The following is an 18,972-nucleotide window of genomic DNA, read 5'->3' as shown; positions in this document are numbered from 1 at the left end:
AACGGAGTATGGCTCTCACCCTTCCCTATTCTGCCCACAATCCAAAAATAAAAAGTAAAACATATAAAGTACAAAATAAACCAACTGTGGAACGGATGGAAGGAAGGAAGGAAGGAAGGAAAGCACATTGACTAGGATTTTAACCCCTCCCTATTCTTTCCAAAACAGAAAAAACTATAACTAAAAATAAACAGAAAACTAGAGAGAAGAAAGGTTTGGCAATGTGTACAGTATAACACAACGAGAACATCATTACATAATAACAGAAACAAGCGGTGTTGATTTCCTTTGTTATATATTAATACTGCATTTTCATATGGCTCAGGTAGATACAACAAGCACCCGGCTCCTCTTTTCCCCACACATAATACCCCAAGACTTTATGAAAGAGATTTCCGTGAAACAAATCCTCAGTAATCTCCCCCCTGTGACAACCATCAATCACTCCTGAGTCTCGGCTTATAATAGCTTCTCCCCGCCCACTCAGCCCGAGGGACACGCCCCTTTTCCCATTCCTGTCTCCACAGGCAGCCCCGCCCCTATACGAATGATTGACAGCGCTCTGTGTGTACCGTGGAGTGTGTAGCAGCGGCAGGGTAGAGAGTGCGGTGCTGTGGGGGGTGAAATGGCCAGAAGGGTTCACTGGTGGAGGGCTGAGCGCTAACACGACGTCTGGCCCGCTCTACAGGTGAGTTTCTGCTGGGGGTAAGAAGCGGGGCTGCGGCTGGAAAGTTGTGTGATCGGGCGGAGGTCATTGTGTGTAGACAGGTGCAGAAGCTGCTCGGCTACTTGAGAAGCCACTTCATGATCCTGGGCGTGGGGAATGGCTCATCATCTGACTCCTAGCCGTGTGTGCTGGGAGAGATCGGGACAACCTGCACGTTTCACCACCCATTTGATGATGATTGTCCTCATACACAATACAATCTGACCATCCAATCAACTATGTAATATAAGGGCAGACCTAAACGATGAATGTGTATACAATCAGGCAGGCCCTTGTGCTACAGAGTTGTTGGTAGAACGAAAGAAGATTGTCCAATCAGATTGTAAGTTGTGTGTGAGATCGGTTTAAATCTGATGTGTAATAGCAGTTTTGACCTGAAACCTCTGTACATGTCGCCGGTCCTTGTTATTGTGCAATCTTATCTACACACATCATTTCTTCTTTTCTTATTCAAACTGAGAGATGAGTCTTTAGTGTAAGGAAGAAGTGCACTCTTCAAGTGCTGCGGGAGGACTAGATGCATTGGAATGGAAATTGGCCCCTTTCAGGCTACATTGATGCTGTTGTATTGTTGTAATGCATGTGTGTTGATGCATATTCTGCTGAGAGTTAACAAGCACTGCATTGTGTCAGCCCATTCCTTTTAGTAGTTGCCTACTGCACTAGATCGCACACAAAAAACGTCAATGCATTTTCATATTTTTTTGTGTAACATGGTGCACCACAACGCATGGTCGTGTGTTACTGTGCATGCAAGGTGCGGTGGATGCCATTAAGAAAGAATGGCACTGCGGTGTCCCAACCCAAAGAGCACACGTTTTTACGTGTTGCAGTAACACGCACAATGCCACGATGCAGCGGTGTGGACTGAGATTTAGGGCAAACTACTAGAGAAGTCCTACTATGCATATTCATACCTACTATACTGTACCTGAGCTTTAATAAACTCATAGAGAAGTCCTACTATGCATAGTGCATACCTACTATACTGTACCTGAACTTTAATAAAGTCACAGAGAAGTCCTACTATGCATAGTTCATACCTACTATACTGTACCTGAGCTTTAATAAACTCATAGAGACGTCCTACTATGCATGGTTCATACCTACTATACTGTACCTGAGCTTTAATAAAGTCATAGAGAAGTCCTACTATGCATGGTTCATACCTACTATACTGTACCTGAGCTTTAATAAACTCATAGAGAAGTCCTACTATGCATAGTTCATACCTACTATACTGTACCTGAGCTTTAATAAAGTCATAGAGAAGTCCTACTATGCATGGTTCATACCTACTATACTGTACCTGAGCTTTAATAAACTCATAGAGAAGTCCTACTATGCATAGTTCATACCTACTATACTGTACCTGAGCTTTAATAAAGTCATAGAGAAGTCCTACTATGCATGGTTCATACCTACTATACTGTACCTGAGCTTTAATAAACTCATAGAGAAGTCCTACTATGCATAGTTCATACCTACTATACTGTACCTGAGCTTTAATAAAGTCATAGAGAAGTCCTACTATGCATGGTTCATACCTACTATACTGTACCTGAGCTTTAATAAACTCATAGAGAAGTCCTACTATGCATAGTTCATACCTACTATACTGTACCTGAGCTTTAATAAAGTCATAGAGAAGTCCTACTATGCATGGTTCATACCTACTATACTGTACCTGAGCTTTAATAAACTCATAGAGAAGTCCTACTATGCATAGTTCATACCTACTATACTGTACCTGAGCTTTAATAAAGTCATAGAGAAGTCCTACTATGCATGGTTCATACCTACTATACTGTACCTGAGCTTTAATAAACTCATAGAGAAGTCCTACTATGCATAGTTCATACCTACTATACTGTACCTGAGCTTTAATAAAGTCATAGAGAAGTCCTACTATGCATGGTTCATACCTACTATACTGTACCTGAGCTTTAATAAACTCATAGAGAAGTCCTACTATGCATAGTTCATACCTACTATACTGTACCTGAGCTTTAATAAAGTCATAGAGAAGTCCTACTATGCATGGTTCATACCTACTATACTGTACCTGAGCTTTAATAAACTCATAGAGAAGTCCTACTATGCATAGTTCATACCTACTATACTGTACCTGAGCTTTAATAAAGTCATAGAGAAGTCCTACTATGCATGGTTCATACCTACTATACTGTACCTGAGCTTTAATAAACTCATAGAGAAGTCCTACTATGCATAGTTCATACCTACTATACTGTACCTGAGCTTTAATAAAGTCATAGAGAAGTCCTACTATGCATGGTTCATACCTACTATACTGTACCTGAGCTTTAATAAACTCATAGAGAAGTCCTACTATGCATAGTTCATACCTACTATACTGTACCTGAGCTTTAATAAAGTCATAGAGAAGTCCTACTATGCATGGTTCATACCTACTATACTGTACCTGAGCTTTAATAAACTCATAGAGAAGTCCTACTATGCATAGTTCATACCTACTATACTGTACCTGAGCTTTAATAAAGTCATAGAGAAGTCCTACTATGCATGGTTCATACCTACTATACTGTACCTGAGCTTTAATAAACTCATAGAGAAGTCCTACTATGCATAGTTCATACCTACTATACTGTACCTGAGCTTTAATAAAGTCATAGAGAAGTCCTACTATGCATGGTTCATACCTACTATACTGTACCTGAGCTTTAATAAACTCATAGAGAAGTCCTACTATGCATAGTTCATACCTACTATACTGTACCTGAGCTTTAATAAAGTCATAGAGAAGTCCTACTATGCATGGTTCATACCTACTATACTGTACCTGAGCTTTAATAAACTCATAGAGAAGTCCTACTATGCATAGTTCATACCTACTATACTGTACCTGAGCTTTAATAAAGTCATAGAGAAGTCCTACTATGCATGGTTCATACCTACTATACTGTACCTGAGCTTTAATAAACTCATAGAGAAGTCCTACTATGCATAGTTCATACCTACTATACTGTACCTGAGCTTTAATAAAGTCATAGAGAAGTCCTACTATGCATGGTTCATACCTACTATACTGTACCTGAGCTTTAATAAACTCATAGAGAAGTCCTACTATGCATAGTTCATACCTACTATACTGTACCTGAGCTTTAATAAAGTCATAGAGAAGTCCTACTATGCATGGTTCATACCTACTATACTGTACCTGAGCTTTAATAAACTCATAGAGAAGTCCTACTATGCATAGTTCATACCTACTATACTGTACCTGAGCTTTAATAAAGTCATAGAGAAGTCCTACTATGCATGGTTCATACCTACTATACTGTACCTGAGCTTTAATAAACTCATAGAGAAGTCCTACTATGCATAGTTCATACCTACTATACTGTACCTGAGCTTTAATAAAGTCATAGAGAAGTCCGACTATGCATGGTTCATACCTACTATACTGTACCTGAGCTTTAATAAACTCATAGAGAAGTCCTACTATGCATAGTTCATACCTACTATACTGTACCTGAGCTTTAATAAAGTCATAGAGAAGTCCTACTATGCATGGTTCATACCTACTATACTGTACCTGAGCTTTAATACAAACTCATAGAGAAGTCCTACTATGCATAGTGCATACCTACTATACTGTACCTGAGCTTTAATCAAGTCATAGAGAAGTCCGACTATGCATGGTTCATACCTACTATACTGTACCTGAGCTTTAATACTGTACCTGAACTTTAATAAACTCATAGAGAAGTCCTACTATGCATAGTGCATACCTACTATACTGTACCTGAACTTTAATAAAGTCACAGAGAAGTCCTACTATGCATAGTTCATACCTACTATACTGTACCTGAGCTTTAATAAACTCATAGAGACGTCCTACTATGCATGGTTCATACCTACTATACTGTACCTGAGCTTTAAAGAAAACTCATAGAGAAGTCCTACTATGCATAGTTCATAACTACTATACTGTACCTGAGCTTTAATACAAACTCATAGAGAAGTCCTACTATGCATAGTGCATACCTACTATACTGTACCTGAGCTTTAATACAAACTCCTAGAGAAGTCCTACTATGCATGGTTCATACCTACTATACTGTACCTGAGCTTTAATACAAACTCCTAGAGAAGTCCTACTATGCATGGTTCATACCTACTATACTGTACCTGAGCTTTAATAACTTCCTAGAGAAGTCCTACTATGCATAGTTCATACCTACTATACTGTACCTGAGCTTTAATAAAGTCATAGAGAAGTCCTACTATGCATAGTTCATACCTACTATACTGTACCTGAGTTTTAAAGAAAACTCATAGAGAAGTCCTACTATGCATGGTTCATACCAACTATACTGTACCTGCACTTTAATACAAACTCATAGAGAAGTCCTACTATGCATGGTTCATACCAACTATACTGTACCTGCACTTTAATACAAACTCATAGAGAAGTCTTACTATGCATGGTTCATACCTACTACACTGTACGTGAGCTTTAAGGAAAACTCGTAGAGAAGTACTAGTATGCATGGTTCATACCTACTATACTGTACCTGAGCTTTAAAGAACTCATAGAGAAGTCCTACTATGCATAGTTCATACCTACTATACTGTACCTGAACTTGAATAAACTCATAGAGAAGTCCTACTATGCATAGTTCATACCTACTATACAGTACCCAAGCTTTAAGCAAAATTCATAGAGAAGTCCTACTATGCATGGTTCATACCTACTATACTGTACCTGAGCTTTAATAAAGTCATAGAGACGTCCTACTATGCATAGTTCATACCTACTATACTGTACCCGAGCTTTAATAAACTCCTCCTAGAGAATTACTACTATGCATAGTTCATACCTACTATACTGTACCTGAGCTTTAATAAAGTCATAGCGAAGTCCTACTATGCATGGTTCATACCTACTATACTGTACCTGAGCTTTAATAAAGTTATAGAGAAGTCCTACTATGCATATTCATACCTACTATACTGTACCTGAGCTTTAAAGAAAACTCATAGAGAAGGACGTCCTACTATGCATGGTTCATACCTACTATACTGTACCTGAACTTTAATAAACTCCTAGAGAAGTCCTACTATGCATAGTTCATACCTACTATACTATACCTGAGCTTTAATAAACTCCTAGAGAAGTCCTACTATGCATAGTTCATACCTACTATACTGTACCTGAACTTTAAGGAATCCTCATAGAGAAGTCCTACTATGCATAGCTCATACCTCCAGATACTAACAATGACACCCAGTCAACCAGGAGCAATACTATGCAATGTCTATTTTATGATTATGGAAACAATATCATTACATTGTAGTTCTTTGTCAGAGGAGCGATATTGAAGCAGTTATTAATCAATGCTGCAGATCACTAATGGCAGCTCTTTGTGGCTAGTGTTTTATTTGCCGATGATTTGTCGCTGCTATAGGTCAGACCAGTGATATGTTGTTAGGTATGTGTGCTCTGCTACAAATCGCTCTCCTGCAGCCATAAAGATTAATACAGAGCAATTGTCGAGGTTGTTGCCATCATGAAATGCTGTACGAACGCAATCACTGAGCACGTGAGCTACAAATCACTTTAAAATAAGTGACTTAGCAATTCCATAGAAAATCAAAATGAAAACATTTGTCAGACCAAACATTTTAAAATTACTTTTTTTTTTACAAACCTTCTAAAACATTTTTTACATTATTTTTTTAAGTATTGTTTTTTTTTGTTTTGTTACTTTACTGTTAGGGGCTTTGGGAAAATATCAGGGGCCTAAACGGGCTCTGATATTTCCTTTTTAAAATGGAAAAAATAGATTAATGAGACAATCCTAAATCTCTTTTTCTGCAGCCTCTGTTATAAATGAACACGAAGCCTCTGTACTGAGTGCTTCTTTCCATTCATATACTGAGAAGATAGTATCAGTTACTTTGTCCACAATAATGGATTAACAGGAAGTGATATAAAGCACTTCCTGTTCATTCATAATTGGGGACACGGTAAGCATACTATGTCCACAGTTACAGTATATCCAAAATCGCTGAGTGTTTGTACTCCGCTCTCCATGTTGACTGCTCCATCTGTCACAGGAGGCTGAGCTCTCCTCCAGCACCACACAGCTCGGCCTCCTGACAGCTGTCTCCTCCCTGCACCGCCCCATTTGGCCTCCTGACAGCTTCCCCGATTGGCTATGTATTCCCTCCCTTTGCTCCCTCTGCCCACACAGGTGGGGGAGAGCAGCGGGGTCAGAGGAGACACAGACACAGACACAGACTAAAGGCTAGGCATTTTTTACCTTAATGCATTCTCAGCAGTGGTGACAAAAAATTAGGCTAAAATAGTACTAAAGGCTAGGCATTTTTTACCTTAATGCATTCCCTTGCAGTGGTGCACTGCAAGGGTTCAGATTTAATGTGCCTGAAGTTCTTCTTTATTATCACTTTAAGGGTCCCATCGTTGTTATTTGTCTATTAAAAATATTCTACTGAATTAAAGTTTTTATTCATCATGGAATAAACAATAATAAGATGCCAATTGCTTTTGTCAATTTAAAATAGCGGGGAGGAGGGAAGCTAGGGATGCACTGCATTGTCGGCTGTTTTGTAACAATCAGCATTTTGCCCGTTGTACCATTTTCGGCAGCCGAAATTTTGGTGCAACGCTTTAATATACAGTATATGTGGTGATCGCTGCAGATAAATTGCTCACCTGACATGACCTTTAGAAGGAAAAGTAAATGATTACCACAGTGGGGGACACTGTTAGAATTCTGTGCCATGAATTCTGCCAATCCTTATCACGCACTGAAGCGGACTGCAAAGGCCCACTGAGATAGACTGCTGCAACTATGAGTGGATGGCACCACCATGAACAGTAGAGGATATATTGCCAGAACCTGCAATGGACCCCTTCATTGGGCAAAGTGACCCCTTGCTTGATGAAGGGACCCTTTGCAGGTTCAAAACATGTTGCATTTAGTATGTGACCTAGCTGATTCTCATTAATAAAGGCAGTTTTATGTCTGAAAATTGCTAAGCGACAAAGGCAGCCCTAGTGCATTGTGCCTACATAGTCTATGGGGCTGTGACATAAAGATCCCAAGGGGTGCCATCCCTGGAGATTTACAGAGCCGGAGGTGAAAAAGCAGGGGACATCTCAGAATTTGGGGTGACTTGGTTTTGCTGTAATAGGTTTTTTTTATATTGCAAATCTGCTGGATAAAAAAATTGTTCCATATAAAATCAAAGCCTACCCTATGATTAAAACACGCCTGTTATGCTGTTCTCATTAAAATAATACAAAGGTGTTATTGTATTCTGTAGGTATCTGCTGTATGCCTTTCCATAATAAATCGGGCACCAATGGAAACCAAGGATGAGACTGCTAAGGACAGAATACCCAGGTAATATTTTTACTTTCCCGGCAGATAGATGTAGTTGGAGATGCTGGTGTGCGTTTCCTAATACATTTTGATCTTTTGTACACAATATTTTCAGTTTGTCTGTAATGAGCCTGAAAAGCCTCTTTGTTCTCTCTCTCTGCATGAGCTTTCTGTGTTGATTTTCTTCCTTTTTTATGTTGGCGTCGAAACTAACATTTATTTTTATGGCAGTATTTTATGAATTTAGTTCCTTGTGACGACAGTAGCTGAACGATTGTGGGGAGGTAGTCTGACCACATCATAAACAGGTGTATTGGGAATAAAGAAATGTATTTCCTGGTTCCTACTCAGCCTTACCACACCTTTTTGTGACTGTCATTGCAGAAGGTGATACGTACCTGTCGTGTAGGAGTGTTCAGAGTACAGCTTCTGGTCTACACGCCTGCACAGTCTACATATGTACAGAAAACATTGGTGGGAAATGTAGACGGGTGTTACTAGTTCACTACACAGACAGACTTGTGTCTTTTCACCTGCATTTCCCCAAGAAGTTAAAGTGTATGGAAACACTAAACGTCAACTTTTCTCATTTTTTCCCCTTTTGGTATATTAAACATGAGATGGAAAGTGTTTAGCTGTATCTGTATAATAAGTGCTGATAACCTGAAATTATTTTAAATTGACAAAAGCTATTGGCATCTTATTATTGTTTATTCCATGATGAATAAAAACTTTAATTCAGCAGAATATTTTTAATAGACAAATAACGATGGGACCCTTAAAGTGATAATAAAGAAGAACTTCAGGCACATTAAATCTGAACCCTTGCAGTGCACCACTGCAAGGGAATGCATTAAGGTAAAAAATGCCTAGCCTTTAGTACTATTTTAGCCCAGATTTGTGTCACCACTGCCAAGAATGCATTAAGGTAAAAAATGCCTAGCCTTTAGTACTACTTTAGCCTAATTTTTTGTCACCACTTCAGAGAATGCATTAAGGTAAAAAAACGCCTAGCCTTTAGTACTACTTTACCTAATTTCTTTTGTCGCACAACCTTTAGCACTTAACAAAAAGTGATGTCTGTAGCTCTCAATGAGACTTCTGCACCAGCCAGCAGGTAGTTTGGCCCACTCTTCTTGAGTAACCTGCTCCAGCAGTCTCGGGTATGAAGGATGCCATCTCTAGACTTCATGTTTTAGGTCTTTCTGTAGCTGTTTGATAGGATTCAGATCAGGGCTCATAGAAGACCACTTCAGAATAGAAAAAAACTTTTGTCATTAGCCAATCTTGGACGCTTTTTAGGGATGCACCAATACCGATACTAGTATTGGTATCGGTGCCGATACCGAGTATTTGGGCTTGTACTTGCCCAAATACTCGGTTGATTTGAATGTGTCCTAATGTTTTCCATGAGCACATTCCCTAGACTTTGTCCCACTGTGTAAAGTCTGTTTTTTTTTTTTTCTTTTTCAGACCTTCAGTTGTCTAGGCTTAAGAATGATTAGTCACGGATCATTGAGGAAAACATTAACTTTAGCAAGTCTAGGCTTTTTTTATAGGTGGAATTCACCCACTACTGCTTTTTTTTTTTTGGCATTTGATGCATGAACATTAGCAGCATCAGCGTGAACTATGACCAGTGATACATAAGCTGATGCTTGTTAATCCCTAACAACAACAACAGTGGTGCTTAGGGCTGCTCTTATTAACATACCATTATTTCACTGTTTTATTTATATAAAACAGTGAAACTTTTCCCAGAAAGAAGACAGCCAGTGTTGTGATATCTGTCCTCTCATTTCTGTAGGCACATTTAAAGCTGTGACCGTGGGGCAATCGTGCACAAAACTGCGTGGATTGCCGGGCGGTCACGGAGTCGCCCACCGCCACCGATCGCGCTGCTGGTGACATTATTTTTTAATGGCACCCGTCACGCCGGGCGGATCACACGGTTTCCTGCCGCGATTTCATCTGTGCAATTGAACATGATCGCTGCTAAAAAATCCACGCATCGTGTGTTGCAAAAAAAGGTACTTGTACCTTTTTTGTAGGGATTTCTGTGCGGATGTAACCCCAGTGAAATCAATGGGGCCGCGCGGCAATCGCTGTGTGCACTAGTACACGGTCGAGCAGTCACAGGACACGTGTCCCAGGTATCATTCAGGTCTGAACCTAGCATCAATGGGAACAACATAACAACATAAATGGAGATCTGCAATCACAAATGGGAAACTGTTGCACTAAAGTATCACTTGCATTATGGGAATAGAAACCAGGTTTGCTAGATGTACTTATTATTAGGGATGCACCGATATATCGGCTGCCGAAACACATCGGACGAAAATGGCACTTTTGGCATAATACCGAAAGTGCCATTTTCCTGCCGATACATCGGCGCATCCCTAGTTTCTTTCCTCCCCGCTGGGCGCTGCTCTATGTCCCAGCGGGGAGAAGAGAAAGTGACAGCCGGCCGAGCGCTGCGGTGGAGAGCTCTGCGAGCGGTCGGCGTCTCCTCCCACACCACTCAGCCTCCTATCACAGTCTGGCAAAGCGGTGTGGGGGTGGAGACAGTGCTGTCACAGGAGGCTGGGCTCTCCTCCCACACCGCTCAATCAGCCTCCTGTGACAGCGTGTCAGAGAGGAGAGCAGGTACAAACACTCAGTGATCGCTGATTGTTTGTACATAATTGAGGATATGGTGTCGTGGCCCAACGAAGTACTGATGGGGTGGTCATAATAATCTGGCCACTCAGTGTATGTCCTAATAGCAGGTCAGTGTGTGTGTATATATAGAATATGAGTTCAGGAGCAAAGCAGTTATTCTGGCTGCAATTGTTCAAATAGTGATTTCTCCCTATTTGAAGACCCACACCTACAACTGTTGCTTATGGTATTACTACTAAAACGTGGTCTGTAATTACTACTAAAGCATGTTTGCAACTGTGTTATTTTGCTGTCTGTTTTGTTGATAGGATTGATGTCTATGGATTTGAAAGGCCTAAAGGATTCGATTACACATTTTATGAAGACTTTAATTCCAGATACTTGGTAGTTCTCACCAGAAGAGCTATAAAATGGTCAAAACTCTTGCAAAAGTCTACAGCTGTTGAGAAGAGCCTGAAAGGTAATATATGATGTTACTGAACAGGATTAGTTAAATGCTTATAGATTCTGACACTGAGCTTAATCCTGTCTGAATAGTTCGGGGCTATTTGTTACTAGGTGCAATGTATGAAATTGTCCATCTTACAGAGATGTGGTATCTGCCATGTCTGGCTGACTGGTGGACATGCCACAGATTCTATATGTTTAGAATGAGGACAATAGTTAGTGTCTCTATAAATGTTTTAACACTTAGGGTACAGTTTTTGCATAAAGTACTTTTTTGCAACAAATACAGTGAACATTTATTGGTCGTATAACCTACTAGGTCTACGGCTAACAGTTAAAGGAGAACTATGGTCAAACCATTTTTGCTATAGAACTATGGTCAAACCATTTTTGCTATAGTTCTCTTTTGGGTCACCGGACGATATTTACTAATGTCCTCTTGTGACGAAAAACACAACATATAGCAGGCTATTGTCTCTTTAGGGGCAGAGCCTGCTGTACCCGCCCCCTCCTCTTTCTGTCCCTTCAGTCAGTGCTGGAGGATCGGAGAGGGGAAGGAGGGAATCCTTACAGGGACAAACAGCCACCTCTCTCTGCTGGAAGAAGATTGTGAACTGAACGATCAGCAGTTTGTGATCGCGCAGTTCCTAATCAATAGAGCTGAGGTGTGACAGCTGCAGTGTCACACGTCAGCTCTAACTATGGGGATGAAGGCCATAGTTTTCCTTTAAGTTAAAAATCCCCTAGCACTGCGCAGGGGTATGTATAGTGTACCATGTAACACACTACTTAAAACAGAGCAAAACTATATATAGACGTATTAAACAAAATAGTTTTTGCTTTTCATTATATTTAGGGATGCACCGATAGCGGTTTGTCGATATCGTGTACGAATACCGATATTTATCTTTTCGTTCTTGCAGATACCAAGTACGGATATCGGTACTTCTGCAAGCATGGAGCTGGCTTCCCGGCCAATCGGGAAGCTGAGAGGCAGGTCATTATCCGCCTCCCCGCTTCCTGATTGGTCAGGAAGCAAGCTCCATGTTCCCTTGCGGCACTGCCGGTCAGAGGAACTCTCCCTCTGTTCAGGAATTCCGGCATCAGGGAAGGTATCGGAGCATTTGGGTGAGTACGAGTACCCGCCCAAATACTCTGTATCGGTACCGATGTTAGTATCGGTGCATCCCTAATTATATTTGCCACTTATCAACTGCCTTTGCCCATAATACATAAAACAGTGATACTACTAATACATTGTCATTCCCCAGGCTGATGTGCCATGAACAATATGACATCAAGAAATACATGCAAGAGTTGACAGTGTTTTTCCAGGTGTCATGTTTAGCGTTTGTTATGTTCTGCAGATCCCAGCATTAAGATGCTGTTTGTTTGTTTTTTGTTGTGCCTCCATTGGCTGGCAAGAAAAATGTCCTTTCTCACAATCTTTAGACTTTAGACTTGCCGCATATTATCTGGTTTCTTGTTCTTGTGCTTACAGTTCCCTATTTGTTTTGTCCCCATATATGTATTATTTCCAATATAGTCATGGTATTCAGTGTTTGGTTTGTTTGATTTTTTTTCCGACCGCTGGCATCTAGTGGTATTTGACTATGTGGAGCTAAAAATCTTATTGTACATAGTGAAACTTGTAGAATCCCAAGGGCTGTGGATATTGATGTGTGCTTTAGGTGGGGCTTGTTGAGGGATAGACAGGACATTTAAGTGTAGTATGTGTTTCTAACATGTAAACCATGTTTTGTTATAATACATTGTTTCAGTGGTGCATAATGAACCAGCAAGATCTGCATGCACATGCATCTTCGATCACACATATTCTGTGATCTGCGCACACTGCATGCCATTTAGGATTACAATGTAAGAGCCTCCACCGGCCACTGGAGCTCTACTGTTGGAATATTGAATGGAGCGGTGGTTGTGTTGGGGGCTCTTAAGTTACAAGTTGGGTCAGGTCAAAGTTTATCTTCTATATATATGTTTTTGGCTCAATTAGTTTGTGCCAGTAACTACTGATTCCGGAGTTTGAGGATGTCCCCCATGTGCACAGAAGTGTGAAGAAATTGTATAATATAACAGGGCTACATTTATAGGCCCAACAAGATAGATTCAATTTCGGAGTGTTGTTAGAACATTAATGACTTGTCATGTTTCCTTTTTAATATTTTGGTTTTAAAATGTTGGCTCTTTATAGATATACAACAATTGTGCAAATCCACTTGATGTTCAGAACCAGAACTAGAACTGTGCAGAACTAGATTATGAGCTGCATTGCAAGCTAGGGAACATATTTTTAATTGACAACAATAGGAAGGGTTATTTAAATGGTTTGACACCAGCTGTCATTTACTAGGTGCATTTGCTACCTGGAATTTAATATGGATATTGAGCAAAAATTTTTAGACAATCAGAAAGTATTCTGTTTTAGATCAGAATCTGTGGATTATAAATTTAGAAATGGGATTGTATGCCCCAGAGGATACAAGAAAGACACCGAAAGATAAAGATCTGTTTTTTTTCATTTGGCTTATGAGCTACCTCTGAAGATGAGCTCTGTATACATATTACATATACAGAAGATCAGCAGGGATCACTAATACCTGTGACATTTATCTTGCTTTATTACCAGTGATTTGCAGAAAAGCCCCTTAAAGTCTTGCCTTGCTGTTTCAGTAAAGAGATATATTAGGAAAGGCATTCCTAATGAACATCGCTGCCACGTGTGGATGTTAGTGAGTGGAGCACAGGCCCGAATGGAGAAGAACCCAGGATACTATCATAATGTATTAGTGGAGGGAAAGAAGAATGCAAAGCTTGTGGATGCTGTTGTCACAGGTAACGTCATGATGACTGTGTTCTGTCTCCTTTTTCCAAGCTTTAGTATTGATTGCCAGTGACAAAATAAGATCTTTAATATTTTTTTTAAAGCTGTTCTGTAAAATGCATCTGTGGCCTTTCACCAATTTTAACCATATATATCACTCATAGCGGTATTGGATTTGTTAAAACTGGAAACAAAATAGAAAATAATGGTTACTGACTATTGGTTACATACTGACCAGTCATAATTTTTGCTAACAGAGAACCTGCAACCAATCTTGTGATATTCATTTCTCCAGTCTAATGCATGTACCCCAATGTTTCTTTTTATTTGGCTTTGAGTTTTTCAAACTTGAGCTACATTTACTATATATGCCAGAATAAGGTAAATTGAAGAACATAAAGTCTGAATTCTGCATTAATTCAAACATTTCTTTTTCTAAAGAGTATATAAAAATGTTTGTTTTTTTAATTCATTTTTATTTTGTAATTCTATTCTTTTAATTTTAAAATGTATATTTTTAGAAAAGGAAAATAAAAATATTGTTGGAACTTACCAACCTACGGATTGGTTGAAGTATGTTGGAACTTGCCAACCTACCAGTGACGTGCCTTCTGTGAGGCATCCCCCAGCCTGCTCAAGTTCCGCCCCGTCCAGCCGAAGCTCCACCCCGTACCACCGAAGCACTGCCCCCAGTTCGGAAACCAAGCTGTGTGGGGAGGAGACCGGGAGGAACCTCCCTGTCCCTCATTTGCTCGTCACTGGTGAGGCATCAAGATAGAAGTCCTCACTGTTTTTGTTTTTTTGTTTTTTTTGATTGGACAGCTTGGACCAATGGCGCTTTGCCATTAGTCCAAGCCATCCACAGAGCTCACACCTCCTTCAACGAGTAGAGACTATGACAGCTCTTGCCTCACCAAGTTAAGTTACACAAGAAGTGGGAAAGCCTGCTGCTGTGTAACCTAACTACCTTTCAAAAGCTGGATGCTGCGCTGCCTGTAATAACAGGCAGCGCTCCGTCCATGACAGGTTACACGGCGGGAAGGCTTTCCCTGCTGTGTAGCGTTGGGAAACGCAAACGCTATATGTGAATGGAGCCCTATAGTAATCTGTCTGAATAGGTGAATTCCAGGGAAGCTCTATTCATTTAGGATGTTGCCACATTATTTTCCTGACAACTACTGACGTAGAATCGTCCCAGATTACATTTCACCTGTTTGTCTGCGAGTATTTCTATATGCATGTATGTGTGTGTGTGCAGAGAGAGAGATATGGATGCCTGCCTATTCAGGGGTGCACAAGAAATACAAATCTTCTTTTTGTTTTTAGAATTGCTGTTGTTCATTGCCTGCTATTATTAGCGGTTACATACTGTTACTGTACCATATATTACATATGCACCCAGGTGTAATATAGCAAAGTACTGTATTGTAAATGGGTAGGAGAAATATGCAGCTGTCCCCATACTCAGAATTACCTGGTTTTCCCCAGGCTGCTCTGTGGTTTAAATGGTGAACTGGAGTGGTAAATGGTAAATAAAGGGACTGTAGGGGGTGTCTTGTACACCGCAAAGATCTTCATATGGGAGGTTTTGTTTAACCTCCCATAAAAGCTCTAACAACTTTTTGTGACCTTTTGGAAATGGTGCGCTCAAGCAAAATGCCATTTTAATGTCTTTTCTTCCAGATTTGAACAGAACATTTCCTGATAATGTGAAGTTCCGTAAAGATGCAAGCCATTGTTTACAGCCAACTCTACACAATGTTTTAGTGGCTTATGGCCACCATAATAGCAGTGTGGGCTATTGCCAGGTAGGTCTGTATAATTTATTTGACTGCATACATAGATGGGAAAGTGTTAGAATCTCGGTTTAGTTGCTGTTTCTGACACCGCTGGTTATATTTCACTTCCTGTCTCAGTGGCAGAGGGCTGGGGAGACTGAAAGTGATGAAACAAGGACAAGATGAGGGGAAATAAACATTTTATCTGAATGTTGTGATTGTAATATGAAAGTATAACTAAAACCTTGTAGTCTTCCTAGTCTAGCAACCTTGCAACCTCTCAGCTTTGTAAATACACTAAATCTGATGCCTGAAACATTGAATAACGGTGTAATTATTAAAAATGAATCCGCAGAGACAGATCCGTGTTCTCTCTACCCACATCTGAAGTGAATGGTGGTTGGGATTATCCAGCTCTTCCTTTTAAAAATCAGCCATGGCAAAACTACATTTCACATTACTCCTCTGCTTTTGATTATAAGCTCTTATGACCAGGACGCTACTAACCCTCTTGCATTGAATGGTATTGTAACCGTACTGTCTCCTTTTTATTTTGTGAAGCAATGTGCATTCGGTTGGCGCTATAGTATAACTGTTGAATAATTACCATTTTTCATCCGTCTGCATTTTTATATAATGGGGTATGCCAGCAGGTGTATCTGGGTGGGATTAGGATGAGGTTTAAGCATGGTATACCAATTTGTGGCTAAGCTTTACTAAAATCTCTTGCCCCTTTAGCATTACCACATCATGCTGTAGTTTCAACCAGCACAGATGCAAATGGTGACAAAAAACAAAAGATGAACGCCCAAGCCTTGTGCGATATCAGTTTATTAAATTTAAAACCAATCTCCGGCTACTCACAATTGTAGTGATACATGAAGCTTTGTATAATTCTCTAGAAAGAATAGTCATGGCTTCACACAGTCCAGGCTAACGGACGCAGACCTCGATTTTTGTGACACGGACGTCGGCGAGGCTGCAGCAGTTTGTGTCTCCAGGGCATGCCCCTTTCATCAGAACCTCAATGGTGACAACACAGATATTGGGAAGGATGCTGCAGCATCGTCACCTGCTGGAAGAAAGTGATGATATACACTTTCAGATGCCAGCAATAAAAGTAGATATGAATTACATTGAATATTTTACATGCGGTCCACCATAATAACGCGTAAAATGTTACATTTTGCTTCATGCATTTCTCCCTTGCACTGCTCTCATGTGCGTTTAACATTACATAAATGTGCCCATATCCTAGCATAAAAAAAAACTTGCACCCCCACACACATCCCTCTTCACTTTTATAACTGCAGTGATTTGGCCTGCTTTATAACCGTTGTGTTTACACATCAGCCACTTAGCACATAGTTTTCAGTGGATCTTCCAACTCGTAGACTTGCATTTTGAGAAGACGCAGTAAAGCACAACCATTGTGCAGAATATAAAGCAGGAAGCCGAGCCTACATATGTAATGAGTAAATATGGCTGCCTTGTGTATAATGCAACCCTATATTTAAAAGACTAACCTACATTGGTGATATTACATCGTCAATGTCATACATATGCGTATTGTAAAAAAGAATTAAGACGAAATATAATGTTTTAGTAAAATGTTGTCTCACCACAGTGCTTATTGCTGGCAATATCTCAGGATAATCTTTGTATTCTGCCTGTGAAACTGTCTCAAATAGGCCTATTTTAAATGTCTGTGTGGCTTTGAATGGAATGCATGTTAATTCTAGGTAAAAACACCATCCATAACTACTTGGAGAGCGGTCTATGTATTTTCTGCAGCCTTCTAGGGGTTTGGATACATGGCTGGAGGCTGGTGAAAGTCCTTCTTAAATATCCTGCTCTGTTTTGCCCAGGAGCTCAGCAACACACTGTCGCTATGGCTGCATTTGTAAAGTTGGCAAGCCTGCCTTCCTGGAATTTTTTTTTTCCACAAGGAACCAGACCGTGCAAAGTATCTCAATGAAGTTTCTGCAGAAAACTGCTGGAAATTTTGAAATGCAAATCCAAATAAACCCAATTGCATTTCCATATGCACTATCAGCACAGTCAACAGTGGATTATGTTGGTTCATTTAAAAGTTAGTTTACGTGCTGTATAATTTATGCAGACTCTAATTCTTTATGCATGATTGGAAAACATTCCACTAATTGTTGATGTAAAAATCCATTGATAATAGCTAGCACCAATAAGCAGTGTTGCTGGTTTTCTGTATTTTTAGAATCCTAACACTCTTTAATTTATGTTTTATGCTTGATATAGTACTCTGTAACAAAATGTACCTTTTTAATAAGTTATCCAAAATTTATTTAAAACAGAACTGTGCTTTCACTAGAATGTGCATACTTGCACACAGGGCTGCCATTGGAAATTAGGAGGCCCCTGTACAGTCTACCTGACAGCCACTTTCACCCTGACGGCATTGTCAGGTGGATTACTGTGATCTTAAGAATTAAATACTTTTTATCCCACCCTTACTATTTATTTTTATTTTTAATGTGTATTAGGGATTATATAAGAATTATTTAACTGTAGTTTTATTTTCTAGGGTTTAGTGGATCACGAGTAGCCTGTTCAAACACTTCAATAAGTGTTACACTTAGGGCCCGTTCACACCATAGCATTGTGCTAAACATACTGGGGGGAATTTATCAAAACCAGCAGTTGCCAATGGCAACCAATCAGCTTCGCTCTTCAGTTTGTTCAGTTAAGATTTTTTTTTTTTTTAAAACAGAAGCTGATTGGTTGCTCCAGATTTGATAAATCTTTTTCACAGTATCCATACGTTTAGCGCATGCTATCGCACAACGTACCCAACGTGTAGTATGGTGCGCTATGTGTGTTGCAATGGCATTCATTTGAATGGCACTCCAATGCACCTCCCAGCGGGTGCAATGCATGCATTATTGCAATGCATGACTGGTGGGAGGTACATTAGGGTTCCATTCAAATGAACTACAATGCACCTAGCGCACAGTACTGCACTCTAGGTGCGTTGTCTGATAGTGTGCATGTAGCGCAACTCTATGGTGTGAACGAGCCCTCGCATGTTACTTAGCATGAAATAAAATATATCTGTTGTTAGGTTGGCTAATCAATTTCAGA

At 39.9% G+C, this 18,972-nt stretch overlaps 1 protein-coding gene across 1 annotated transcript in view; it reads left to right on the top strand.

The window, feature by feature from the left end:
• The first annotated feature begins 589 nt into the window (after window positions 1-589).
• GRTP1 (growth hormone regulated TBC protein 1) overlaps window positions 590-18,972 on the top strand; it is a 40,643-nt gene continuing 22,260 nt past the window's right edge. Inside the window, exons 1-5 of the mRNA XM_018562247.1 lie at window positions 590-688; window positions 8,066-8,145; window positions 11,097-11,248; window positions 13,927-14,088; window positions 15,761-15,885. Coding sequence (XP_018417749.1) covers window positions 8,105-8,145; window positions 11,097-11,248; window positions 13,927-14,088; window positions 15,761-15,885 — 480 coding nt within the window. The 5' untranslated portion in view covers window positions 590-688; window positions 8,066-8,104. The remainder of the gene's footprint in view (window positions 689-8,065; window positions 8,146-11,096; window positions 11,249-13,926; window positions 14,089-15,760; window positions 15,886-18,972) is intronic.

Source organism: Nanorana parkeri, unplaced genomic scaffold (genome assembly GCF_000935625.1).
Source record: "Nanorana parkeri isolate BGI_ZX_2015 unplaced genomic scaffold, ASM93562v1 scaffold567, whole genome shotgun sequence".
Lineage (NCBI taxonomy): Eukaryota > Metazoa > Chordata > Amphibia > Anura > Dicroglossidae > Nanorana > Nanorana parkeri.
Note: the sequence above shows the minus strand (reverse complement) of the source record. Positions and strands in the feature narration are given on the sequence as shown.